Genomic DNA, 24,687 nt, shown 5'->3' with positions numbered 1-24,687 from the left:
GAAGGCCAAGGTGGGTGGATCACCTGAGGTCAAGAGTTCAAGACCAGCCTGGCCAACATGGTGAAATCCCATCTCTACTAAAACGTACAAAAACTAGCTGGACATGGTGATGCATGCCTGTAGTCCCAGCTACTCGGGAGGCTGAGGTGGGAAAACCGCTTAAATCTGAGAGGTGGCAGCAGTGAGACAAAATCACACCACTGCATTCCAGCCTGGGTGACAGAGCAGGACTCGGTCTCAAAAAAAAAAAAAAAAAAAAAAAAATCCAAGCTCTTTCCACTTCATCACAATATATTTTATTCAAAATTACGTTAAACAATTACCCTGTCACACTCATGCAGACAAACTGCATTGCTTGCAGACAAACAGCTTGCCTGGTAGATGCCACTACTTTATTTTATTTATTTATTTATTTATGAGACGGAGTCTTGCTCTGTTGCTCAGGCTGGGGTGCAGTGGTGCAATCTCAGCTCACTGCAACCTCCGCCTCCCAGGTTCAAGCGACTCTCCTGCCTCAGCCTCCCGAGTAGCTGAGACTACAGGGGCATGCCACCACACCCGGCTAATGTTTTGTATTTTTAGTAGAGATGGGGTTTCACCGTGTTAACCAGGATGGTCTCGATCTCCTGACCTTGTGATCCACCCGCCTCGGCCTCCCAAAGTGCTGGGATTACAGGCATGAGCCACTGTGCTCAGCCAATGCTAATACTTCTTTTAAAGCAAGAATACCTAAGAGTTAAGTTCCTTGCTCAAAGTTATGCACTTAGTGGCAAAGTCAAGATGTCAACCTAAGTTCAGCTTCACAGTCTGTGCTCTTTCCAGAATTCCACCTGCACAGGCATACTAAGGCCATATATTCGTATGCTGCTAAATACGGATTTTTACTTGTTCAGGTTTAATAAAAATCCGTATTTCTTGAAAGTCTCATTTATTTTTAATCTTATCATTTTTGTTGTTCTTCTAAAACCTAAGCCACTCGTAGGCTGGGCCCGGTGGCTCACACCTGAAATGCCAGCACTTTGGGAGGCCAAGGGGGTGGATCACTTGAGGTCAGGAGTTCGAGACCAGCCTGACCAACATAGTGAAACCTTGTCCCTACTAAAAATACAAAATTAGCCAGGCATGGTAGCAGGTGCCTGTAATCCCAGCTACTTGGAAGGCTGAGGCAGGAGAATTGCTTGAACCTGGGAAGTGGAGGTTGCAGCGAGCTGAGATGGTGCCACTGCACTCCAGGCTGGGCAAAAAGAGCAAAACTCTGTCTCAAGAAAAAATAAAAAATTAAAAAAAAAAAAATCAAATAAAAACTAAAACCTAAGCCACTCTTGCTGAGTGCTCATATGGTACCACATTTATCTATTATGTATAAGGCAAGAAATTTACTTCCCCAATGTTATTACTATCATTAGCTTACTTTTTTTTTTTTGAGATGGAGACTAGCTCAATCACCCAGGCTGGAGTGCAATGGTGCGATCTCGACTCACTGCAACCTCCACCTCCCAGGTTGAAGTGATTCTCATGCCTCAGCCTCCTGAGTAGCTGGGATTACAGGCTAGTGCCACTACGACTGGCTAATTTTTTTATTTTAGTAGAGACGGGGTTTCACCATGTTGCCCAGGCTGGTCTCAAACTCCTGACCTCAGGTGATACACCCACTTCGGTGTCCCAAAGTGCTGGGATTAAGGTGTGAGCCACTGCACCCGCCCAGCTTACTCTTAATATTTAAAAATATAAATTTGTGATTGCCTATGTGTATTTTTTCATATACATGCAACATACCAACTGAAACATCTGCTATATTCAGTAACACAGCAAACTTCATTTTTCATAGGCATACTAATGAAACAATTTTTACGGTGTACTTGGGATCCTTCATTTCTCTTATTTGCCACTAGATGGCTGTCTTGAAAAAATATGACATTAAATAGAATGTAGGAATAAGGAAGTCATATACAAAGTAGTAAATTACTAATTAAAATCATGAAAACTGAAACATAGCCACCAATGAACAAGATTTAAAAATCCAAAGAAGCAAAATTCAGAGATTACCAGTATATTACCTATATAGGGACTATTCTCTATTGCTCTGACAAATGAGCAAAAATTTAAATACCAGAAAATTTAGAACTCTTAATAAAATATTTAAAACCAATTAGAAGGATCTGTTTGCTAAAGATACATTATGCTGAATAAAGTCCCTTTGTAAAGCATAACAATTATTTCAAAGATGTAAATAATAATTTGTATGTTTTAAAATGGCTCTTTATGCCAACTATTCAAAAAATATAGAACACTATCAATATTTTATATGAATTTACGAAGTATACTTTTAAAAAGTATTGGCTGTAATCACATTTCAAAAACAGTTTCAGTTGGGTGGGGTGGCTCACGTGTGTAATCCTAGCACTTTGGGAGGCCAAGGCAGGAGGATTGCCTGAGCTCAGGAGTTTGAGACCAGCCTTAGCAACACAGTAAAACCCTGTCTCTACTAAAATACAAAAAATTAGCCAGGCATGGCGGCGTGCACCTGTAGTCCCAGCTACTTGGAAGGCTGAGGCAAAATTAATCGAACCCCGGAGGCAGAGGTTGCCATGAGCTGAGATCACACACTGCACTCCAGCCTGGGCAACAGAGCAAGCTTACTGTGTCTCCAAAAAACAAACAAACAAACAGTTTAAAAAATAATTGATTTGGTTATCAAAATAATATTGCTTTCCATATAGAAAATAAATGTTAAACTTGTCATAACTAAGAAAATATAAAATCAAGAGTTAATCAAAATTAACTCTTGGGCTAGCAAATATTTAAGACTAATAATCTCTAAGAAGATATTTCACATATTGTTTTTGGAAACATAAATTGCCATAATCTTTTCTGGAGGATAGTTTGAACCTATCAATTTAAAATGTGTTGATTCTTTGATCCAGCAATTTCACTTCCAGAAATTTACCCTACCAGTATACTCCCCACAAGGATACACAGATGTATGTAAAAAGCAACAATATAAGTAAGTGTCCACCAATCTGGTTAAAGATATTGCAAATCCATACTATGGAATTATGTAGCCATGAGAAAGAATAAGGTTGATCTATATAAAATGATATGGAAACATGTCCACAATAATAGAGGGAAAAGGGACTGGCAACCAGGGACTGGCAACCAGGGAGGGTGTATGCAATTTTAAGTATTAAAAATGCATGTATGTGCATAGAAGAATGTCAGAAAGATTATATATCAAATTTTAATCTTAATAATAATTACCTAGTGGAGTGTTAAATAGGGAAATGAGATAGCTACAGAGATCCAAGATAGAAAGTTTTAGTTTTTAAACTTCTATATTTAATGATAAAAAATAGAAATATTGGATCTAAACTAGACACAGCTAACTTTATTTTTTACTACTATACCAAGAATCCAGACCAAAGTTCATTCCTTCCAGAAAGGCCAGATAAACACTCATCTCTCCCAGACCCATTCCTCTGCCATCTACCAAGGCTAGCTGCTATTTCTTTTTTTTTTTAAGAAAACAACCTATGGGGTATCAACTAGCTGCTATTTCTATCACACTGAAAGGGTCCTGGGAAACAGTCAATCCCTTGCCTCACTTGGACAAAGATTTCCTCAGAAAGATCACCACCAATCCAGGCCATTGCTGACTCCTAACAAAGTCTATTCCCACTATCCTCTAAGGAACACGTAAACAAAACCAAACCTCAAATACTTGTAAGAACCAGGCAAGTAACGTACATTAATGAAGTGGACAAAGAGAAGGGTGGGCAAGTGAGAGAGCACACGGTGCACACCTCTTCTAAAGGGGGCAATGTCTCTGGGTTGGGGACAATAAATCTTAACTCATCTCATATGGAACAATGAATAAGTTTCTAATGTGTTTATAACAGAAACATTAAACAGCAATCAACCTCTAAGCAAAAAGGACTTTTAACAAAGTAATATTGTTACTTTGTAACAAGGGACTTTTAACAAAGTAATGTTACTATATATGTGTAGTGCTATGTATGTGTAGACTTAACATCTATCTGTCCTATTCTGCACTATATGATCTAGTTTTTTTCCTGGGATAGAGTATATAGACCTTAGTGAACCCTGCTTATGAACATGAAAAGTCTTAATTCTACCTGCTTAACATGAGAAGTGGGGGGAGGGAAATAGTTCCATATGACATTAGAAGTACCCAGGGTCTTCACAGAGAATTTTCCTGATCATCTCCCAGAGTAGGCTGGACTGCTGTTACTCAACTCTGGATAATTAAACCAAGAAGGAACTTAGGCTCAGTATTGCAAGACTGGATTATTCAGAGAGCTAGAAATACAGATTTTTTTTTTTACTGGATTTTTACTTGAGACACAGATTCACAGTCTTCAACTTCAAAGCTAACCCAACAACTCTATGCTTAGATAGTCAGTTTCCTAATAGGAGATATGCCTCTTTAGTGAAGGGCCTATGCCTTATTCACCTTTAAATCCCACCTCCCTCTAATCCCCCCCAATGCTTATACAGAAAAAATCATTCACTTAATACAGATCTGTGGAAGGGGAAGGGAGGACAGATGAACCTTAAGGGCAGGGACTGAACTGATAATAAAAGTTTTCGTGGCACTGAAAAATATCTGAGATGCAGCAGCACAATAACTAATGATTTTTTTTTAAATGTTACAACACATGAAAAAGGTGATTTCAATAAATTTTAAATATCTGCAAATTAACTTATCTAGTTATTTTGAATAAGAAAATGTCAGTCTTCTATTTTGCTCTCATATATAACAGCAATTAAGAGGCCAATTACCTGTAATAAAATAAATAATAAAGAAAAAAATGTATAGACCAGTTGAAGTCCAAACTAATAGTGATATAGTATCCTAGGCTACAGACCATGTTCTACTCCATCTAGCCTACAAACTGTCTGACATTACTCTTCCCAGTATCCTCAATATCCTCACATAAGAAACCCAACAGGTTTATTTCTAATCCCTTGGTCCAAGCCTACCACTTGCCTTCCTACTTGTCTATTCTCAAGGAAAAAAAAAATCACACAATCATCATTACAAACCTCATGTGGCACTGAGCTTTCTGTATGAGGCTATTCTGCTTTGAGACTGATGACAATACCTCTCTAAGAAGATCACGCATGCTCTATTAGTTTACTTCTCTGTCTTGTATCTCAAATTTTCCCTTAACATATCCTTATGTTTCACCTACAATCCCTTTGTTTTCCTCTCTATTGCTCTGGAGTCAAAGGATATGTATATTAGAGATATAAGACACCTGTACACATTCAGTGCCCTCCGAACACTGATCAACCTACTATAGGTTTTCTTTAAAAAAAAAACAACTTTTTTTTTTTGTGACAGAGTCTCACACTGTCACCCAGGCTGGAGTGCAGCGGCATGATCTCGGCTCACTGCAACCCCCATCTCCAAGGTTCAAGCGATTCTCCTGCCTCAGCCTACCAAGTAGCTGGGATTACAGGTGCCTGCCACCATGGCCAGCTAATCTTTGGTATTTTTAGTAGAGAGGGGTGTTTCACTATGTTGGCCAGGCTGGTCTCAAACTCCTGACCTCGTGATCCACCCTCCTTGGCCTCCCAAAGTGCTGGGATTACAGGCATGAGCCACAGCACCCAGCCAATCTACTATAGTTTTATCTAAATTCTTTAAATATACACACCCTGTTTCTTGATCAACACCTTCTAATTCTCCTACCCTGTTTCCAACTTCCTTTTGAAATTGTAAGTCCCTCAAAATGCAAAATTGCAAAATTCCCATTTGGATCATGATTCCATTCTCAGAATTTTGTAGTCATAAACTATACAAATATGTGAATACTATGCTTTATACCAAACTAGAAGTGAAAACACAATGTCTCAGAGAGAAAATGTTTTACATTAAAAAGGCAAATAAATACGTACTCAAAATGATATATAGTATAGATATGCATATATATATTCTATATAGAATTTATACGACTTATCTCAAAGTATTTCCAGAGATAAGTCAGAAAAATTCTATAAAGTTACTTAAATTAGCCAGTTTAAAAGATGTGCAAGTATCTTGAAGTCAGACAAGATTGAAGTCCCAAAGCTGACAAATACAGATATTTTACTAAACTGTTAAGCCACCACTATCTTTCCCACAATTTAGCCAAAGCATTTAAAAGATGTATATTATTTAAAACAGGAACTAGGTGCAATCAGTTTACATATAATTCTAAAAGCTACTTAGAATCAAGTTGCCACCACTCAAGAACATACCAAAAATGTAAGACTGACAATGATCTCTTCACTATCTGAGAGAAAAGGAAATCAAAGACATTCTAATTAAAAATTAATTTCTCAACTTAAAAAATAATTACTAATGAAAGAAAACATACTCACCTCTTCGATTAACTTTTCATTTGGTGATGATGTACAAAGACAGACAAGGTAAGTTTGCTTAAAACTACCTTTTGTGCCAATCTCTGGATGGTCAGAACACAGCTTTGCTAGAGCAGTTGCTTGACTTAACTGATTTGTTTTGATTAGATGTTTAATTCTCATATCCAACAAGATGGGACCCTCAAAAGCTAAAAATTCATTCACTTTAAAAAACAAGACATAATAGATTATTAACATTTGGTAATAATTCATTTGCAATACAAACACTTATAAGAAATATTTTTTAAACACGGGAACTAAAATGCTTTTTTTCAATTTTCTATTATTGCTAGTAAGGCTATCACAAAAGACTTGACCTTATAAGCAAGAAGAGATTATATTGCTAACTTTTAAAAGTTAAGTACTTTTGGCCCTTACATAAGGGACCATTTAGAATGAGCTGAATAAACTTGTTGATGATGAAAATATTTCTGTGTTAAATGCTAATAGTCAATGTTATTAAAATTACACTAAATTTTTTTCCTATAGCAGTTATTCTTCAACACCAGCAGTTAGCATCCCTAAAATCTGTAATGCTAGGGCATTACAACCTTACATGATGAGTAACCACAAAAAGCTATTGGGACATTCCAGAAGAAGAGATTCAACTAATATTTTGTTCAATATTGATGGTATATTTTTCATTTTACAAAGCTGAAATCTAACTTTTAAAAATAGATGTTTTACAATGAATCAAAATATCTACAGAAAAATAAATAAGATGGGAGAAAAGTTTGCCAAAGGATAAAACTTCTGTGGGTTTTATGTCGTTATTTTTAAAACATCAATGAATAAACTCAAAACAGTCACTTATGCATAAAACATTTCTACTTTGTTCAAACCTCTGACTATCCCCTAGTGCTTGTTTGGTCATCTACAAATAAGAATTAATATTTTTATTTTTTGTATTTATGAAGGAGAATTTAAGTTTTAACAAGTGCAAATTTAAATTTTTCCCTAAGTGTTCTTTACCAGAATAGAAATCATGTTTAAAAATTTATTTGACAATGGCTAGCCTGAAACCTTGGGAAGGCTTTTAGTAATAACATTTAAAATGCTCCATGAATAAAACACAGTATCTTCTCTGCTTGTTAACAGACTGAAAGATACGTCTGGTAAGTAATTTGCAGGTTAGAATACAGAAAATGAGAGATGTTCTTTACTTCTTGTAATATCCTTTGTTTCCCTCTAGTACTTTCATTTTTAGATCTAACTGTACTCCACTATAGAAAAGATTCTTCTATAAAATGCTATGATCATGGCTCGTCAGTATTAAAACCATAAACATATAAGCAATAGAACACAAGATCTCAAATCTAATCCTTTTCTTGAAGTCTAGACCTTCTCACCTGCTACCCTCTATTCTTTACATTACCCTAAATCAAAAGGCATAAAGGGTAAGCACAGATAAATAAAGCATATGTTTCTGGTGCCTCTGACTACATGTCTTTATGAGATAAAGGGCATTACTTTTCTAATATTGCATTATCCTATTAGGACAATTATATTGCAGTTACAGTTTAGTTCACTGCCAAAGCAAAAGATTTTAAATATGAGATTAAAAAACAAAGTTATAATAAAGTTATTCCGGCTATAAAGAGCTTTAGTTTCCTAATTCAACAATTTTCTCCAAAGGAAACTCTAGAGATACAAAGTCTGGGAATTATTGCAAATATTCTCACAAAAAAGTCATAATCAACAGACTCTAAAAGATCATGGTGAAGAAATAACTTAAAGGTGGGAAGTATTTCACAAAACTGATGGTCCCAATCTCAAATAGGCCCTACATTCTCAAATAGCAGCATTTAAGTTAGAACGACAAATTGTGTAATTTCTGCATTAAATCAATGTAGAAAATATTAATATTGCAAATTTCAAAGCCATAGGCTTTTGTTTGTATCCTAATGATGGGAAACCACTGCCACACTTAGGGCAAAATGGATTTCAAAAATACACAGAATATTTGAGTAGAAGGAAATTTATAGATCATTTTGTCTGTTCCATCATTTGGCAGATGAGTAAACTGAGGCTCAGAGAAGGCAAGTGACTTCCTAGGGACATAAAGCCAGTTAATGACATAGCTAGGAGTAGAATGAATCTTCTGCCTTCTAGCTTTATACAGTGTGAGATAAGAAAAATAATTTTTTTTTTTTTCTATTCGACTACTGGGTCTACTTCTCATTGGAATGGCACCTTACAGCAGTAAAAACCTGTGAAGTAGCATTAGCCTTTAAAGGAAGACAATTATATATTCTGAAGTTCATGATTCAAATGGATCAAAACTGGATTACACTCAAGTCCTATTGAAAGCTCACTTCTCTTCCTCTACTTCTTCACTACTTTTTTTTCCCACTTCTCTGCATTTTTCTCTATTTCTCTGCAATCCAAGATGTTTTTCCTTATAATGTTACAATATTGCAACAAAGACTGTTTTCATGCTTCTCAGACTTATCTTTGAGTAGCTTAGATATATCAAATTTCACTCCCTAGCCTGCTTTTCCCACTAGCATCCCACAAAGTATAAAATATTTATAATTTAACTCATGTGTCACCTTTTTATGTTTTCTCTATATTCACAGACTTCAACAGAAAAGCAGGCTTTACTATATTTGGATCTATCAAGAGAGCTATGTGACATAGATAACACTACTTCACATGGCAATATAAATAAATGATATTTAGCCAATTTGATTAAAAATGTAAAAAAGTCTTCTTCCTATGTCACTTTTTTTTTTGAGACGGAGTCTCTCTCTGTCACCCAGGTTGGAGTGCAGTGGCGATATCTCGGCTCACTGCAAGCTCTGCCTCCCGGGTTCATGCCATTCTCCTGCCTCAGCCTCCCGAGTAGCTGAGACTACAGGCACCCGCCACCACGCCCGGCTAATTTTTTTGTACTTTTAGTAGAGACGGGGTTTCACTGTGTTCGCCAGGATGGTCTTGATATCCTGACCTCATGATCCGCCCGCCTCAGCCTCCCAAAGTGCTGGGATTACAGGCATGAGCCCCCACGCCTGGCCATGTCACTTTCATAATATTAAAAGGAAACTACTAATTCCTACATTAAAGATAATTAAATACAAAATATGAGTTGACTTTCTGTGATAAATAATTACACAAGAATTAATTGTGTACTATGTACCACAGGTTACACCAGGTCCTAGATTCCCCCTAAAGTGGGGTCAACTCATTTACTGGGTTCTTATTCTCATGCCCAGATTTGCACATGATTTCCTTTGCAGCATCTTTGAGAAGCTGTTTCAAAAGCATCTCAAACTCAGCATACAAAATCTCTACACCACATTATGTGTCATCTCCACATTTCCATCTATTCAGTTGTGCTGAAGGTAGAAACCTAGGAGTCTGCCTTAAAAATGCTCTCTCCTACCTCCTTTTCACCCAGACATCAATCTATCACCTAGTTGTGTCACTTCCAATGCCTAAATACTCAATTCCATTAACTCTTCTTCATCTCCACTTCCACATTGCTCCCCCAACCCAACCCAACCCAGCCCAGCCCAAATCACTAATCAGACTATTTCCTAGCAATCTGCTAGTCTTCTCCATCTACTCTTACCACCTCCATCACTTCACTAGAATCCAGGGTGCTTCTGGTATTACTTTAAAGCACACACTTGATTGTCTTCCCTGTTTAAAACCTTCTAGTGGCTTTCCCCTGCTTTCAAAGCAAGGATCACTTATCCTTTTTAAAAATACTTAATTTGTATTCTCTCTTAGAAATAATTCAGCAATTAGGCCAGACGCGGTGGCTCACACCTGTAATCCCAGCACTTTGGGAGGCCAAGGCAGGTGGATCACCTGAGGTCGAGAGTTCGAGACCAGCCTCACCAACATGGAGAAACCGTGTCTCTACTAAAAATACAAAATTAGCCGGGCGTGGAGGCGCATGCCTGTAATCCCAGCTACTCAGGAGGCTGAGGCAGGAGAATTGCTTGAACCCGGGAGGCGGAGGTTGCAGTGAGCCGAGATTGTGCCATTGCACTCCAGCTTGGGCAACAAGAGCAAAAACTCCGTCTCAAAAAAGAAAAGAAAGAAAGAAAGAAAGAAACAATTCAGCAATTAGGCAAGAAAAATAAAAGACATCGAGATCGAAAAGAAGTAAAATCGTCTGTTAGCAGATGACATGATCTTGTATGTAGAAAGCCCTAAAGATCCCATTTAAAAACTACTGCAACTAATAAACAAATTTGGTAAAGTTGCAAGATATAAAAATCTACACATAAATATCAGTTGCATCTATACACTAACAATGAACAGTTCAAAAAGGAAATTAAGAAAATAATTCCATTTACAATTGCAACAAAAACAATAAAATAAGAATAAAGCTAACCAAGGAGGAGGCGAAAGACCTGTAGACTAAAGATTATAAAACATTGTTAAAAGAAATGAAATGCATAAATAATTGGAAAGGTATCTTGTGTTCATGGATGATGACTTAATATTATTAAGATATCCATATTAGGCAAAGCAATCTATAGACTTAACACAATCTCTATGAAAATCTCAATGGCATTTTTTTTTTTGCAGAAATAGAAAAATGCATCCTAAAATTCATATAGAATCTTTAAGCCAAAATAACTGACAAAGAACAACAAAGTTGAAGGTCTCACACTTCCTGACTCAAGATGTATTACAGAGCTCAAGTAATCAAACACTGATGATAGTGGCATAAAGACAGACATGTGGACCAATGCAATAGAAAAGAGTCCAGAAATAAACCCTATCATATATGGTCAAATGATCTTTGACAAGGGTGCCAAGGTGACTCAATGGGGAAAGAACAGTCTCTTCAACAAATGGTGCTGGAAAAATTAGATACCTAGATGCAAAAGAATTTAGCTGGACCCTATTCCTGCACCATATACAAACATTAACTCAAAACGGATTAAAGACTTAGATGAAAAATCCAAAATTACAGAACTCCTAGAAGAAACCATACAGAAAAGCTTTATGACAATGGACTGGCAATGATTTCTGGGCTATGACACCAAACGTGTCATAGGCAACAAAAGCAAAAATAAAACTACATCACACTTAAAAACTTTTGTGCAAAGGACACAATCAACAGAGTAAAAAGGCAACCTTTTCACCAGAGTTAAAAAGGCAACCTTTTCACCAGAGTGAAAAGGAATGAGAGAAAATATTTGCAAATCATATGTCTGATAAGGGATTAATATCAAGAATATATAAAGAGCTCCTTTAACTCAACAACAACAAAAAAATCCAATTAAAATATGGACTAATAACTTGAATAGATATTTCTCAAAAGATAACATACGAATGGCCAACAAGCATATGAAACATCACAAATCATCAGAGAACTGCAAATGCAAACCACAATGAGATATCACCTCATACCCAGTAGGATGACTACTACGAAAAAAACAGAAAACAAGTGTTGGTGAGGATGTGGATTAACTGGAACCTTCGTACAATACTGTTAGGACTGTAAAATGATGTACCCTCTATGGAAAACAGTACAGAAGTTCCTCAAAAAATTTAAAATATAGCTACCATACGATCCAGCTATCCCACTTCTGGTTATACCCAGAAGAACTGAAAGCAGGGTCTTGAAGAAGCGTTTGTATGCCCATGTTTATAGTAGCACTACTCACAATTACCAAGAGGTGGAAACAATCCAAATGTCCAACTATGACAGATAAATGAATAAACAAAATGTGGTATAAACATACAATGGAATATTATTCAGCATTAAAAAGGAAGGAAATCCTTTCACATGCTACCACACGGATGAATCTTGAGGACATTATGCTAAGTGAAATAAGTCAGTCATAAAAAGAAAAATATGGTATGATACTGTTTATATAAGGTATCTAAAGTACTCAGAATTATAGAAACAAAAAGTAGGGTAGTGGTTACAGGGGCTGAGGGGTAAGGGAAAAGGGGAGTTGTTGTTTAATGGGTATAGTTTTCACCCTGGGGTTCAAGATGGAAAAGTTCTGAAATATGTTTACAACAATGTGAATGTATTTGACATTACCAAACTTAAAAATAGTTAAGACGGTACATTTTATCTTGTGTGTGTTTTTTTTTTACCACAATTAAAAATATATTAAAAAAACACAATTCAGCATTGTTGGTCAAAAAAAAATCCAAATTAAGACATTTAATAAAACACAATGCTTCAAGTTCTAGAATATTGGTTGCTCAGAGAGTCTAATTTAATTGATATGAGGTAGGGCCCTGGCACTGGTCTATCTAAAACCTCTCCAGGTAATTCTAATTATAGCCAGGATTGAGACTACTGCTCATGGTAACTCCCAAATGACCAATTAGGGATAATCAACCTTGACCCCACCTCTTACCCTTTCCTGAAGAAAGATGTTACATTTTCAGGAAATATAATTAACTTTCAAAGATTAGAAAGTATTTCATATCATAGATGAACTTAGTATGCTACAATTTTTGCATAAAATAAGATTTAATTATGATTAGATTTAACTAAATTCTGACAGATTTTTCCATGTAACATTATAAAATATACCCATTAAGGCCAGGCATGGTGGCATACGTTTGTAATCCTAGCACTCTGGGAGGCCAAGGCAGGTGGATCACCTGAGGTCAGGAGTTTGAGACCAGCCTGGCCAACATAGTGAAACCCCGTCTCCACTAAAAATATAAAAAATTAGCTGGGCATGGTGGCGCATGCCTGTAGTCCTCGCTACTTGGGAGGCTAAGGGAGGAGAATTGCTTGAACCCAGGAGGCGGAGGTTGCAGTGAGGCAAGATCACACACTGCACTCCAGCTTGGGCGACAGAGGAAGACTCCGTCTCAGAAAAAAAAAAAAAAGTGTATATATATATACACACACTAAAAAATAATGTCCTTGTCTAGGAGGTTTAAGAAACCAAAGAGTGCGTTTAAAAATCCTTTTTAGTAAAACTGAAAACTTTGGGTCATATAATTAAATACTTATATTTAATTATAAAATAGTAGGGTATAATCTGCATGTAATCAGATCTGACCTCACCCTATTTACCTGGGCAACATTAGTTATCGCTAGCTCTCTCCTCCCATCGCCTCTCCCGCTAAAATATTATTGCATCTTAGGTATGCTAATATCTAGCAAACTAAGAGCAATTTTTCCATTTTCACTTTAAAATGCAAAGTTTATTACTAAAATAAGGGCTTATTTCCCACAAAACCATGAATGATTTATAAGTACCATGGAAAATCTTAAGCTTTAGAAATTTCCTTTGAAAACAAAAGAGTTCTGGGGGGAAAAAAGAGAACTGCAGTGCTGAAGATGCAAGAAAGGACTGGCAAGCTGACAAAAATGCAATTTATGCAATTGCAAATTAACCCAATATAGAAGTAGAGGGAAAGTGCCTAAAAAATTCAGTGTGACTATAATAGGGAGTTGTCTTAGAGCTTAGATTTTAAAATAATACATAAAAAGAAGGAAAAACAGGTTTAAGACCAAGGATGCACCATTGAGTGTCAGACACCTGGTGCTAACAACCTATGCAAAATGTTAATAAAAGTAAAACCCAAGATGACACCTAACTCACCAAAAATGCTGAGAACAATAAAACCGAGCATGGTGAGACCTTCTTGGGAAAGTCTGCTACTTGGGTTTGATTATGTACTATTTATGATAGCAGAGAAAAGTATATTTCTTCTACTCTTACTACTCTAACTTCTTTGATAAGCTTAAGATTTAAGAGTAGAACAAACCATAGAATAAGTGAAAACAGATGGCAAAATGTAATTTTCGAAACAGGGCTGATGGTACTTCTTGCAAAATTGTAGAAACGGCAACAGATGTAATCCTGAATAAGTTTAAAAATTAATTATATTAAAAAAGATGGGTTGTGATTGTTCAGAAAAAGAAGTGAGACGAGTAAGAGCCAAGATGAATTCACTAAACATAAGTTACACTTTTCACAGAAATTCATCTCAAAATGGATCATATACCCATATGTAAAATGCGAAACTATAAAATTTCTAGAAAAGACCATAGAAAAATCTATATGGCTTTGGATTTGGCGATGAGATTTTAGATAAAATACCAAAAGCATGATCCATGGAAGAAAAAACTGGGAAGTTGGACTTCATGAAAATGTAAAACTTCTGCTCTGTAAGTTGCTCTTAAGAGAAAGGACAAGCCACAAGAGGATTCTTTCACAAGAGGGAAAGAAAAGATTTGCAAAACACATATCTGAAAAAGAACTTGTACCCAAAATATACAAAGAACTGTTAAAACTCAACAATAAGAAAACAAACAACCCAATTAAGAAATAGGCAAGAGATCTGAACAGATGCCTCACCCAAGATATACAGATGGCAAATATGCATATGAAAAGATGTTCAGAATCATTTGTCATTACAGAAATGCAAATTAAAATAACAATGTGATATCACTACATGCCTATTAGAATGGCTAAAATTCCAAAAACAGACAATACCAATTGCTGGTAAGGGTATGGGGCAAAAGGAATTATTCATTGCTGATGAGAATACAAAATGGTACAGGCACTTTAGAAGACAGTTTTTTTTTCAAAGCTAAACAGTCTTACCATATGACATAGCCACCATACTCCTACGTATTTTCACCCAACTGATCTGAAAACTGACATCCACACAAAAACCTGCATGCAAATGTTTATAACGGCTTTACTCAAATCACCAAAAACTGGCAGCACATACATCAAAAACTAGCATCCATTACATGGCTGTACCACAGTTTGTTTAGCCATTCACCTTTAACAGGTGAATGGATACTGTGGTACAGCCATATAATGGAATATTATTTAGTGATAAAAAGGAATGAGCTAATAGCTCATTGGTTTAACAGACATGTAAAGCCCTGGATGAATGTTAAATATACAATGCTATGTGAAAGAAGCTTGAATGAAAAGCTTTAATTACATGACATTCTGAAAAAGGCAAAACTATAGAGATGGCAGATAGATCAGTAGTTGTCAGGTGTTTGGGAGAAGGCTGGATAGGTGAAACACAGTTTTTTTTTTTATTTTTTTTAGGGAGTGAAACTACTATGTATATTACTGTAATGGTGGACACACGACACTATTTTCATTTGTCAAAATCTATAAAACTAAACAACACAAAAGAGGGAATCTTAAGGTATGCAAATTGAAAAAAAGTTATTTAGGAGGTTCAGGAAGCCCAAGATGGAATACAGAATACAACAAAATAACTATATTACAAATGTATGAAAAGAACCTCACTGAAAGGAATGGAGAAATAAGGTGCTGACCTAAGTAACTTTGGAAATGAGTGGAGAATGTAAGAATAAAGTAAAAAAGAACTGTACAAAAGCACTGTACTGTAATTAATAAAGTTTTTTCCTATAGGGGTATACTAGGATTAAGTAAATGGATGGCCAGTGGTGGAAGAAGCTAGTCTGAAAGGCTACATACTGTATGATTCCAATTATATGACATTTTGTTGAAGTGGGAGGTCACAGACAAGCAAGGGAAGGAGGCTACAATGATCTTTGTGTTAATGAATTAGACTTGGAGACATCAGTAAGAATTCATATTTAGTTTAATATAGATCTTGGTTTCTAATACCATTCTCCAATAAAAGGGGCAAGTCCTCCCTAGAGAAATGGTTGATTCCAGGACTCAGGCAGGAAATACGCCAGATGAGCCTGGAGCATATTACGGTGCCAGAAAGCAAGGAAGTAATCACACAAAAAACAAAACCCATTGATGAGGGACACAAGAGTCAAAGGAAAGAGCTCTCATGCCAAAGCTGGAAGAAACTGAGCAACAAAATAAAGTAGTATCAGATTATGACCAAAGTATAAAATAAATATATATAAGGCCATACTAATATAAATGACTGATGGAAAAAATAAATAGGGAGGAGACAAATCTCCTGTGTAGAATTCCAGATAACATGTAGATACTGCTTCCTCAAGGAGGTGGAGCATAACTTCCCACTTCAAGTATGGGCTGCACACAGTAATTTCATTCTAAAGAATGTAGCATGGAAAGAGAGAAAAGAGTAACTTCACAGTGGAGAAACCTGACACATGCTGCCACAGCTAGGTGGTCTAGGTTCACACCAACAGTGATAAGTCGGCTGGGTGTAGTGGCTCATGCCTGTAATCCCAGTATTTTGGGAGGCCGAGGCAGGTGGATCACTTGAGGTCAGGGACTCAAGACCAGCTTGGCCAACAAGGTAAAACCCCATCTCTACCAAAACATACAAAGAAGTTTAGCCAGGCATGGTGGCACATGCCTGCGGTCCCAGCTACTCGGGAGGCCGAGGTGGGAGAATCGCTTGAACCCAGGAGTTGGAGGTTGCAGTGAGCTGGGATTGTGCCACTGCACTCCAGCCTGAGTGATGGAGTGAGACCCTTTCTCAAAAAACAAACAAACAAAAAAAACCCCAAAAAACCTCAAAACAGTGATAAGTCATGTTGACAATAGATACCCTTTATATAATGTGATGGCAATGGTACTTTACCTTTCTGGTCTTCCTCCTCAAAACCCATAACCCCAGTCTAATCATGAGAACAACATCAGACAAATCTCAATTGAGGGACACTCTACAAAATACCTGACCAGTACTCCTCAAAACTGTCAAGGTCATCAAAAACAAGGAAAGTCTGAAAAACTGTCACAGCCAAGAGGAGCCTAAGGAGACATGACGACTAAATGTAATGTGGTATCCTGGATGGAATCCTGGAATAGAAAAAGGACATTAGGTAAAAACTAAGGAAATGTGAATAAAGTATGGATTAATTAATAACAAAGTATAAATATTAATTTATTAATTGTGACAAATGTACCAAACTAATGTAAGATATTAATGAGAGTGAAAACTGGGTGCAGGGTATATGGAAACTCTTCACAATTTTTCTATAAATTTAAAACTATTCTAAAATAAAAAATTTTATGTAAAAAATAAATTAGATCAGACTAACCTCAGTATTGAATAATCTTACGTAAAAGAACTTTAGCCAAACATTTGTCAAAAACAAGGAAAGTCTGAAAAACTGTCACAGCCAGTTTTTCACAGCCACAAACACTTGTTATGGTCTTTCACCAAATCCTTTAGACAGAAAAGGAGAACCATGGGCCAGCATTATGGGAAAATAGGTATATTTGATAAAACAATAATAATCAACAGATATGGATGTAAGAACTAAAGGCAAGCAGAAAGATTTTTTTAAGTATCCCAGAAGCTTGATTTCTGGACATGATCTTTTTATGGTTATGATGAAGAACCTGGATGCCAATATGGTATATGAAAATGAAGTCTGCAAAATGAGAGGAAATGGGGAAGGACAAAATCCTTGAATAACAAAATCAGAATTAAAAAGAATCTTGACAAGTTGGGGAGACAGAATGGATCTAATATGGTAAAATTACACAGGAAGAAAAAGGTAATACACTTGTACACCAAAAGAAAAAGTATACAAACGTAGATTGAGAAGACATCATTAAAAGTTAGCATTTATTTTTTAAAAATTTTAAACGATTTTAGTAACCTCATTGAGTTGTGAGAATTACATGGCTGCCCAAAAACGTAATGTCATCTTACATTACACTAACTTAAGTATAAATTGTTAGCATGAAGAGAAAGAGGATATCTCTGACCTCAAAACTGGCCAGATCATATTTACAGTACAGATGAAGTGCTGAGATTTACATATTTAAGAGAACTACAAAAACATAAAATGCACTCAAAAAAGAGGAATCACGATTGTAGATTTATAATCACGCCACATCAAGGTTTTTAGTCTACAAAAGAAGACTTCCATAAATATATACACCTGCTATATATCCACAAAAATTAAAAATTAAAGAAAAGAAAAGAAGACCAAGTGTAGACATGATGGCAATCTTTAAAAATCTCAATTGCTACCAAATGAAAGAGAGATTTATACTTTACTATGGCTTTAGAGGCAGCACCAGGTCCAAAAGATGGAAACTCCAAAAATTAGTTTTCACAATTTTCACAATGAAGATTTTCTAATCACAGGCTAAGAATAGACTGAACTACATAAGTACCATACTCTAGAAGTGTTTGTGCAAAAGCTAATTTATCAGTGATGTTTTAGAGGGGAATTAAAACTGAGTAACAAATAATTGAATATTAAGTACCTTTCCAATCCAAAGATTATGACTAAAGAGAGGCATAAGTAATATTTAAGTATGCCTAAAGTTCCTTTGATATTCAAAACCATGTACTTGACTTGTATTGGTTTAGTTATTAGAGCTACCTCACTCTAGGATACTCAAATGTTGAAGTGAAACCAGTATCTTTGAGTCCTGTCCACCCTTACTCTCCCAAATCAAAGAGTATTTCTCGGTTGAGCTGGGCTCTAGTAGGTCCAAAATCAGTCAATTGAAAAAAATAAACTAAAATAACTCAGAATTAATCAGATTATTCACTGTTCAAATACTACATCAAAACTTCAAAGGCTTCACTATAAACAAACGAATGAGTATAACCTATAGAGGTATACTCATTTTCTGGGCTCTTATTCTTCTCTTCAAACTTGCTGCAGGCTAGATTATGGCTGCAAATCTCTCAATCATGTAACATCTCTCCGGTTGTTTCATGAGCTGTATTGTTATTAGTTTGGCTACCTACAATCCATCTAATTTGCAGAAAACTCCTCCTGGCTGCATAGTCCTAATTATTCCAGTGGCTATGACAGATGAAGGTCAAGAAATAAAGCAGCACAGAGATGGGTAGAGACATTGGTTAACAGATACAATGTTAGGTACATTCAAACAAGTAAAGCAGCACATTATCTTTTCAAATAAAGTTGAAATCTCTGTTAGGATAAAGGTTCCTTTTTCCTGCTTTAGCATAATATGTGAATTTGGCAAAATGCTGTTCAGAAACTGACAATGGGAAAAGGAGTTACTCCTTTATTTAGAGTAGGTGCAACTCTATTTTATTAGACTAGATGCAACAGGGCATAATAGGGAGAGGCTGAGGTCTGATTTTTAATTTCTGGCTCTGCCTCTCATCACTGGTAATGTGGTATGAAAAAAATACTCATCTTTCTGAGCCTCTATTTTCTCATCTGAAAAATAGGGACAATAAGGATCCTATCTTTTTCAAAGTATTCACTGTGATGGTTAAATAAAACCATGCATATAAAAGCACTTTCCAAACTGTGAGGAACTTGTAATTTGATATTATTACTAATATATCACATCTAATATTTCTAAAAGCTGAGAAGATCAGAAAGTATAATTTGGTGCTAGAAGTAAAGCATACTGGTATTAATCTATGGGGAATAAAGTTAATATGGCAAGGCAAAAAAAAAAATCTAAGATTCTCAACTTTTAAATTTATTGTTAGGCTGGGTGTGGTCAGTCACGCCTGTAATCCTAACACTGTGAAAGGCTGAGGTGGGAGGATGGCTTGAGCCCAGGAGTTCGAGACCAGCCTGGGTAACACAGGGAGACTCTGTCTCTACAAAAAATAAAAATACAAAAATTAGCTGAGTGTGGTGGCATGTGTCTGCAGTCCCAGCTACTCAGGAGGCTGAGAGGATCACTTGAGTCTGGAAGTGAGGCTGCGGTGAGCCATGATCGCACCACTGCACTCTAGCCTGGGCCACAGAGCAAGACTCTGTCTCAATAAATAAGTAAATAAATAAATAAATAACTATTATTATTTTAAGTAATGAAAGGATCTCCTTCCAAGGTCTCGAGAACACTGTAGCTAATTGTTGGATATCCATGAAGGTAGAGGATACTAAAAATAAACCTCTTGTGAAAACTAAGAAACAAGTACACTGCTAGAATGATCAAGAAAGCATGGAGAAAATGGTGAAGACAGAAATCAAGTAGGAATAACCAACCTAAAGAGAAGTTTGAAGATTGGCTGGGAAGGCTTTGGGTAAATATCAAAGTACCAGAAGAGCTCACAAGCAATAGACTTAACACTCCCTTCTCATGGCCTTCAAAACTTGCTATCATATAGCAAAATTTCCTAGAATTTGCCACTGATCAACAAGAAAAGCAGCAATAAACGACGGAAGAAGCTTACAGTGGTAAATACATGCTTTTCCATTAGATATATTACAATTTTTTTTAAAAATTTACTTCTTCAGTTAAATACCTTGGGAAAGGTTAGGGTGATATTTGGGCACATTTTCCTAAATAATCTCAAGAAAAGTATCTAGAAGACAACTGTACTTTTCTTCGGGGTCTATATAAATTTTAAACTCTAAAAAACATTAAGTGTTATACATATAAGTAATTTAGCCATCTACTTTCAATAGGATACCAGGCTGAGCTCATATAAGAAAAACGCAGGGGATACAATAAGACTGAACAATAAACTGAGAAAGCATTTTAATCTTAGAGACAAAAGACTTAAAGAGTTCTAGCACTGACTTCTTATTTTATTTTGAGGAAGAGCATTTCAGCATCCTATTTCTGTTTCTCCCAACTATCAAATACATTATCAAATATAAACTGGATTGCCACCTGTCAGAAGTTACAGAAGGAATTCCTCTGTTAAAAAGATGTTGGGAAAAAATTCTAGTTTACCTGTTAATCTACGATTCTATAATCATATAAATTCATCTTCCCCAAAATAAAATAAAGGCACAGGGCCTCAAGCGCACCTCAGAAGATATTTAATTAAATGGTCCTTCTTTGGAATATCTTGAGATAAATTATATCAAAACAACTTTAACACTTATTTTTTCTAGTCTAATTATGCTTTTTTTCTCTCTCTCTTGAAAATTTACCTTTATCCTTATCCAATGGTTCCTGGGAAAGAATAGTGCACAGTACCGGGTTTTTCCACACCCCAGTCTCTTGAGCTAGAGTAGCTAAAAAATGCAATTCACAGCTGCCATTCTCCATCAGCTTTTCATGAGCTACCTATAAATATTAAATAAACATCCAAAGCATTACAACAGATTTTTAAAAGCAAGCTTATCAGGCTTTAAATATAATACTAAACTTCTGAAAAGACTTTCATCTTAAAAATTTCACATCACATTACAAAGTACTCAGTTCCTTTACTTCTAATATTTAAAGATGAATTTCAAGGATAAGAAATAAATCATTTACAAATCTTAAATAAATATAATGTATTTACAGAAGTAAGTCTGTATTTTTTCTTCCCCAAAATCTAAGCCAGGAGTAAAGTTATTCCTCAAGGAAGCAATCAGAATGTCCATATGCATAAAAGACCTTACACATTTTATATCCTCTGTGTTTAAAAAAGTTTTCCCCCGAATCTACCATTAATAAAAAGATTTCATAACGAACTAAGTGACAACTTATGCATATTCCAATAAAAGGGAATTACGAAAAGAAAATAACTAAATGCATGATTTTTTCATTTATTCATTGTATAGTTCTGGCAATTTCACATTAAAGCTGATGATGAACCTTGCCTGCAAGTTGTTTCCAAGTGTTCATGAAATGGGCATAGTCTTCAGTCCACAAAAGACCAACAGTTTTTATTCAATTCAGAAACTGTTTATTGAGAATTTCTACGAACAAAGTTCTACAGAAGAGCAACTAGTCCCTGACTTTATGGGGCTTATCCTCTAGTGGGGTAAAGAAATGTTTAAATAGTTAAAACACAGGGAAAATAAATGCTATTAAACAGGCATAAACTAACCTTGAGGAAGCTCAGAAATGGGAGCAAAGTGTTGGAGAAACTCTTAAAGCTGCATGCTATGTTCAAACAAAAAGTCTAATCCTCAAAGCCATCCAAATATTCCCATTCCAACAAAGTTCAGGTGCTTTACTAAGTTTTCTTTAAGTAACTGAATGTAGAGGGATGTAAAGAGTTACTTCCTTCATAATCCATCTAAAAAGGTATTAACTAGTCCTTTTGTTTCAAAAAGGAAAGTGTAACATTTTATCTTACGTTGGCAAACAAAATCAGTAGCATTTGGAATTCTGGTTATGCATATTAATTCTGTGGTAGGGTGTATCTGAATGGCAAGCAATAGGAAGTTTTAAAATAATTTACCTAAAAATACTTTTTGGAAAAAAAACCTAAGATACAAGTTACGGATATCTGAAGTAGAATATGCATGATCAAAAAATTAGTTGCAATGTGACAAACAGGACAAGACACTTTCATTTCAACAAACAGTTATTAAGCATCTGTTATGTGTAAGACATTATGCAGAATCCTACAATGTTAAATAAGATACGAATTCCAGCTTCAAGGGCCTGTTGCACTTGATGTAGATTTTAATGTTTAATATTAAAACAGGAAAGTTTATTTCTCTGCCTAACTACAGCTTATTTTACATGCTTCTAAAATTTAAGGCTATACCTCTTTAATATATTTCTTACAGAAAATCTTAAGGCCTAAAGATATTTTAAGAACTCTGGATAGAGAAATGGAGAGAAAGAACTATAGCTTTGAAACTAGCTGGCAGGAGCATTCTTTTTAACTAATCAATTAATCAAAATTTAGTTGAAGCCATAATACATCCAGCTCTAGTGCTTGAAACAAAATTTAACATTCTTGAAAAAACTTCAAGACAACTAACTGCTAAATTGTGTAGTACCTCATATAAGCAGAATAACAACACTAAATAAAATAGACAAAGCATGTGTTTTCAGACAGAAGAAAAGGCATGGGCTTTGGAACAAAGAATCTTAGTTCGAATAACTACTATGTGATATTAGCTAGACAAGTTTGGGCATATAATTATTTTGGAGTATGAGCCTCAGTTTCCTCACCTTTAAAATGGGGAAAATATACCTATCCACACAAATTTTCATGAGGATTAAATGATATATGTGAAATTCTTATAAAGCACATTGAAGATTTTCAGAAACCAGTTTAACTGTTTCTAAATCCAAATGAGGGCACTTTCTTTTGTGTTCCCTTGCTGCTCTTACAAAGTCCCAATTATCTGATCATAAAGATTATTCAATCTATCTAAACGTATATATACATTTAGCAAACATTTGTTGAGATCTACTATATGTAAGACACTAGTGTCAATAAGATCAGTAATTAATGTCTGTCATTATTGAGATGTCTTAAAGCTTAACTGAATAAATTTTTTAAGAGTAAGGAAAACTGACTTAAGATATACCTGTATTAAATCTAAAGATAAAGATTCTCACCTGCACCAGTGTCTGAAATTGTTCCCACTGTTTATCTGATAACTCAACAGGCAGACACAGTAAAAGTTCAACACAGCTTCTAAAAAACAAAAAGTTGGTAAGGAGAGGAATAATTATTAAAATTCAAAGGAAATTATAAAACCAGTAATTCTAGTATCATAAGCAGACTCCCCATAACTAATCTATTTAAAATTAAACTATAAGACTTGAGATTTAATGTGTGTGTGCATGTGTGTGTGTGTGTATTTTTAAAGCTAAATCTAGTTTATTTACTCAAAGGTCTACTCACAATGCCAAGCGTTCCAGAACCAAGGCTACATTTTCACATTCAGAGGTAAGATAAGGTCGGGCTTTAACATAACTTTGGATAGCCACTGTGTATACCTCCAATAAAGGTAAAGGATCTTCTGAAGTTTTCCATTTCTCTGCATATTCTAGGAGTGTCTGTTTTGGAAGGAATAATAAAAAGTATTCAAAATGTAAATCAAAATATACATTGACTCATCAGCTGTTTTTTCCTGAAAAATTTTGAAAAATACAAATTTTTATTTATAAAAACAAAAAGTAGTTTACATTGATTAAAATATTAAATGAAATAAAGTCATAGTCTTATTTTTGGCAGCTCTCTGTAGGAGAAAAGATTAGTATTAATTCATCCAGCAACAGCATCATTTCATCAAGGCTAGTTTTAAATAGTGCAAGAGTTACCTCCTCTATTCCCTAGTAAGTTTTAAAAGTTATTTTAAAAAGACACCTGGGCAAGTAATACTTGAGCAGGCATGCAGTGAAGAATTTGAAATAATATCTGTTTTCTATTTCTCGTAGAAGCAGCAGAAAATTCAATATTGAACAACAAAATGAATCACGTATGGTCAGCAAAGACATGTCCTTTTTCAGTCCATAAAAAAAAACAGTACATACAAATTAATAATTTTTTGACAAGCACTAGCAATTAAAAAGTCATCCAAAGACTTTCAACATATAAAAATCAACATTAAAGATATTAAAAAATTATTATAAGGTTAAGTAATTTTTGTAATAGTTTTTTAATTAAAAATATTTCTCATCTTTCAATTAAGTAAATATTTTAAATTTACCTCATCAGAATTACTTTAAAAGATGCTATTTATCTTACTGAATAAGAGATGGGAGATAATGG

The 24,687-nt window shown here is 35.3% G+C and overlaps 1 protein-coding gene across 7 annotated transcripts in view; it reads right to left on the bottom strand.

Moving 5' to 3' along the window:
* The window catches only part of ZNF292 (zinc finger protein 292), a 111,121-nt gene that overhangs the window by 21,830 nt on the left and 64,604 nt on the right, over positions 1-24,687 (bottom strand). For 6 of the 7 annotated variants that reach the window (XM_063666391.1, XM_063666393.1, XM_063666392.1 and 3 more), the window contains 4 exons: positions 23,818-23,972; positions 23,529-23,607; positions 21,167-21,302; positions 6,388-6,590 (listed from right to left, as the gene is read on the bottom strand). In XM_063666391.1, coding sequence (XP_063522461.1) covers positions 6,388-6,590; positions 21,167-21,302; positions 23,529-23,607; positions 23,818-23,972 — 573 coding nt within the window. Of the gene's footprint in view, positions 1-6,387; positions 6,591-16,998; positions 17,123-21,166; positions 21,303-23,528; positions 23,608-23,817; positions 23,973-24,687 lie in introns of those variants that run through there. The other variant, XM_054491479.2, reaches the window with a different exon arrangement.

This window comes from Pongo pygmaeus, chromosome 5 (genome assembly GCF_028885625.2).
Source record: "Pongo pygmaeus isolate AG05252 chromosome 5, NHGRI_mPonPyg2-v2.0_pri, whole genome shotgun sequence".
NCBI lineage: Eukaryota > Metazoa > Chordata > Mammalia > Primates > Hominidae > Pongo > Pongo pygmaeus.
The sequence above is the reverse complement of the archived record's forward strand: the minus strand, read 5'-3'. Positions and strand labels throughout refer to the sequence as shown.